General features: G+C 40.7%; 1 protein-coding gene across 1 annotated transcript in view; it reads left to right on the forward strand.

Annotated features, from left to right (window-relative positions):
* LOC138056426 (uncharacterized) overlaps positions 1-1,738 on the forward strand; it is a 7,701-nt gene extending 5,963 nt beyond the window's left edge. Inside the window, exon 3 of the mRNA XM_068902214.1 lies at positions 1,517-1,738. Within this exon, the coding sequence (XP_068758315.1) occupies positions 1,517-1,694 (178 nt within the window). The 3' untranslated portion in view covers positions 1,695-1,738. The remainder of the gene's footprint in view (positions 1-1,516) is intronic.
* The last annotated feature ends 1,985 nt before the right edge of the window (positions 1,739-3,723 follow it).

The raw sequence follows: 3,723 nt of genomic DNA on the forward strand, positions 1-3,723 counted from the left end.
TCAGGATATGGATTTTTTTCAACTGAGCGTTGATGAGCAGTTTTTATCCAGGCACCGATTTCAAACGGATAGCTTTTCGCTATTGGGACAAGAAACTCTGATCAAATACTTTTTTAATAAAGTTAGGAAGTTGTCAGCAGATGAGCTTTCCTTGTCAGTCGAAAGGCCAGTTTACACGCGAGGATTTGTCGCCGCAACATTATCGGAGCACGAATCGCACAATCGAGTTCTTGATCTCCGCCATTGTAATTACTTCTATTTTGTAGGCATGCCGTATCATCATGTAACTGATTCACACACCGGCTTCCCTGAAAGCGGCCCTTTGTATGTTTTCGCGCGTAAAGTGTATCTAAAAATAAATCCATTTGAGACTGTGCCGGGGCAATATCGCAAAGAATAGAGAAACACTTTCACTCTTTGTTACATCACCCAGAAACATTAACAAGGTCAATTTGTGACGTTTCGACTTGAGAAAGGTTAAAGTAAGCAAAAAAGCATAGGCGACTTATAGCCTCTTATTAATTCGCTTCTCAGGGAAGTTGCTGCGTAAAAGGTTTTACGTGTAAGAGATACGGTTCCTCTTCGTATGGCAAGTGCGTCTGTAATTCCGACGCAAGCTGCCGGAGCTCGAAATGCTGTGCTTACGGGACGTGCAGGCCAAAGAAGCAACCTAACGATTACTGTCTTCTTAACGCAGAAATGATTATTAACTACTTTAAAACTCAGTTGACGCCTTCATTAAGTATACATATGTCCATGAATGCAAGTAGTTAATTGTGCTAGGAGTTTGATATGCTTCACGAAGTGTCCCCTTTCTCTCTTTCCCTAACTTCAACAACACTGGCGTCTGGAATACAGAAAAATTGGGTCACAAAGTGTTCCCAAACTTCAGTCCACAGATAAAGATAGAGCGACTCTCATGTGACCTTGAAAAATAAACGTAAAAACAGAACGTAAACAAAAATGCAAATTATTACATTGGCTTATCGAACAAAAACGAACAAGCACGAATTTTCATTGTCTTAGCGAACGCGGATGAAAACAACCGCATCTCTCCATGGAACTTTCTGGAAAGTTTCGATCAGACGTCATTCGAAATACAGTAATGTGATTGGGCAATGTTTACTGCCCATATTAGGAGTTTCCTTGGCGGGAATAAGGAGAAGCTTTTTTTTCATCTTGCCAAACATTGGTCCTTGAAACAAATTGCGAACACTTTTTTAAGGTCATTCAAAAGTCGTTCTATCAAAATCGGGCGTGCATCTGATTTCCTTCATTTCTGAACATAAGGCCTTCATAAGCATTGTAAGGTGATGTAGCAGCTCTCGTAACATATAATGTGATCGGCCTGCTACCCTAGACAAAAAAACAAAGACTAAACAATTGAAACAATGATTTAGACTAACAAATAATGGAAGTTGTTTACAATACTAAACAATAGCAGGATACGAGGACTGCTGCGCCACTACATTGAAATGACGAAACGTCGTCAATTTTTTTTTTTTTTTTTTTACAGGTTAACTGTTGCGTGCAGGGTTACGAATGCAAACCAGTTGGCCGGTATTGGGGAAAGTGCGTGGAGGAGTCTGGATCGGGCCTGGGGGAGAATTAAATCTCGTAATGGCTTTCTAAAGAATGCACGTGACTTAACCTACGATGCAAGGATTATTCGTCAAAGAGCATTAATTGAGTAAAAAGATCATACAAGAAGAGAATAAAATGCATTTCTATGCAAAAACAGTTGTTTGCAGTTAAGTGATCGATATAGGAAAGTCGATGACACCGAAAATCCCGCGAGGCAAAATTTAAGCAAAGACGACGGTTAGGGCAACCACAACGCCATGAAGCAATAATATTATTGGTTGAAAGACGAAAAATAAACGTGCTGCACGTGCGGCACGCATTTTTGTAAAATCCAGACGTGAGCATACAATTGCGAATACCCATGTACCTTTAGGACAACAACCTCGTTCCCAGGGTCTCTCTTCTCTGCCTCCCTCAACGACAAGGGCGGCAGAGACGAGAGACCCTGGGAAACGAGGTTGTTAAGAAAATTTGCCCACATTGCACGACTTAATTAAACGAGATGGTATAATCGCGAAAGAAATATTTAAAGTCCCTGCACTGGCTCTGTACGCCCCCACCCACGTCACGTGAAGTGCGTGTTACTCCTTCTGCTCTGATTCTTTGACTGCACCTTACGTCACGGCAGCCATTTTCGTTGAAAGAACAATAAAGAAAAAAGTCTTTTGGGAATTTGACTCTATTATTATGAAAAACTTAAGTTCCATTTTTCTATTTTGTTGACACCAACATCGCCGTCTTATCATAAGAATGCAATCAAAGGATTGTGCGAGGACTCATGAGCTCAAGACGATAAATTTGTAATTATGTTTTCAGATGTTCCCCTTTCCTGCAAATATGATCGCTGGAAACTGGATTCCGTTACTTTCCATGCCGACTTGGAAGTATTATAACCACGAACTGATCTGAATAGCGAGGTGTATATTTTTGGACGCCATTCTCGAAGCAGTGCGAGAATGGCTGTGCTCAGTTACCAGGCCGTTGAATAAAGGCGAGGCTGTAGTTGACAAACCTCACTGCTTTTCTTATGTAAATAGAAACTCGTTAGCATTGCAACAACATAATTTACATGAGAAAAGCAATAAGGTTTGTATGAAATCAAGGTCAACTCCAGCCTCGCTTTTATTCATAGGCCTGATAACTGAGCACAAAACTTTTAATTGGTCAATTATATCCAGAAATAAACCTAACAGACCATTTTACAGTTGTAGCTAAGTTACCTGGCCTAAGAATGGAAGCGAGGCTGCCGGTGACCCTGCCTTGATACAAACCTTTGTGCTTTTCTAATGTTAATGTAGACTAATTAGAATTACAACAAAACAATTTACTTGATAAAAGCAGTGAGGTTTGTATCAATACACGGTCACCGGCTGCCTCGCAGCCATTCAAAGGCTAGGTCACTGAGCAAACAACTGTAAAATGGTCTATTAGATGCACGCCCAATACCAAATGTGCCTTTAATACTGAGCCTTTGCTACGACATATTTCCAACAACAAGGTGAGGGTAAACGTTAGCGTTATTTTTAGCTTAGGGTAAATGCAGCTGTTTATTCTTAGTTGAAGGGGCAGAATTTGGGGGACACTTTGTGACGTTAATTGCCTGCATCACAAATGATGTTGAAGTTGGGGAGAGGTCTATTTCGTCACGCTTATTGAAATCTGAATGCATCTAATTAGAGGCATTGCTCCCTTAGATCCTGTCCTTTCCAACGAAAATATAAAAAGTGTCTGCTTGCTTAACAATGCCTTTTTACGTTGTCATAACTTCTGCGTTGTTTGTGACTCTGGTAGCCGCTTTCCTGATCAGCTCACATTTGAGCTCATCCACTTTGCCAACCAAGAATAAGAGAAAGACCCCAATGCTGAAATCCCACTGTTTTAGGACAATGCGTGCATCAGAAGACACGAGAGTCCATCACGCAAGAGCAAGAATCTGGTTCAGGTTTAATTTTTAATTTAATTTAATTTAATCTATTCGCCACAATTCATGGAGTGGCAGGGGAAAAAAACAGAACTTTCGTCCCAATTGACACCTAACCCCTATATCCATAGATCAGACCACAACACCGGGAACTCCATGACCTACTCTTCTCGAATAATATGTGGGTTCTTTAACGTCCCACAGAATTTATACTCAAG

Source organism: Montipora capricornis, chromosome 7 (genome assembly GCF_036669925.1).
Source record: "Montipora capricornis isolate CH-2021 chromosome 7, ASM3666992v2, whole genome shotgun sequence".
Lineage (NCBI taxonomy): Eukaryota > Metazoa > Cnidaria > Anthozoa > Scleractinia > Acroporidae > Montipora > Montipora capricornis.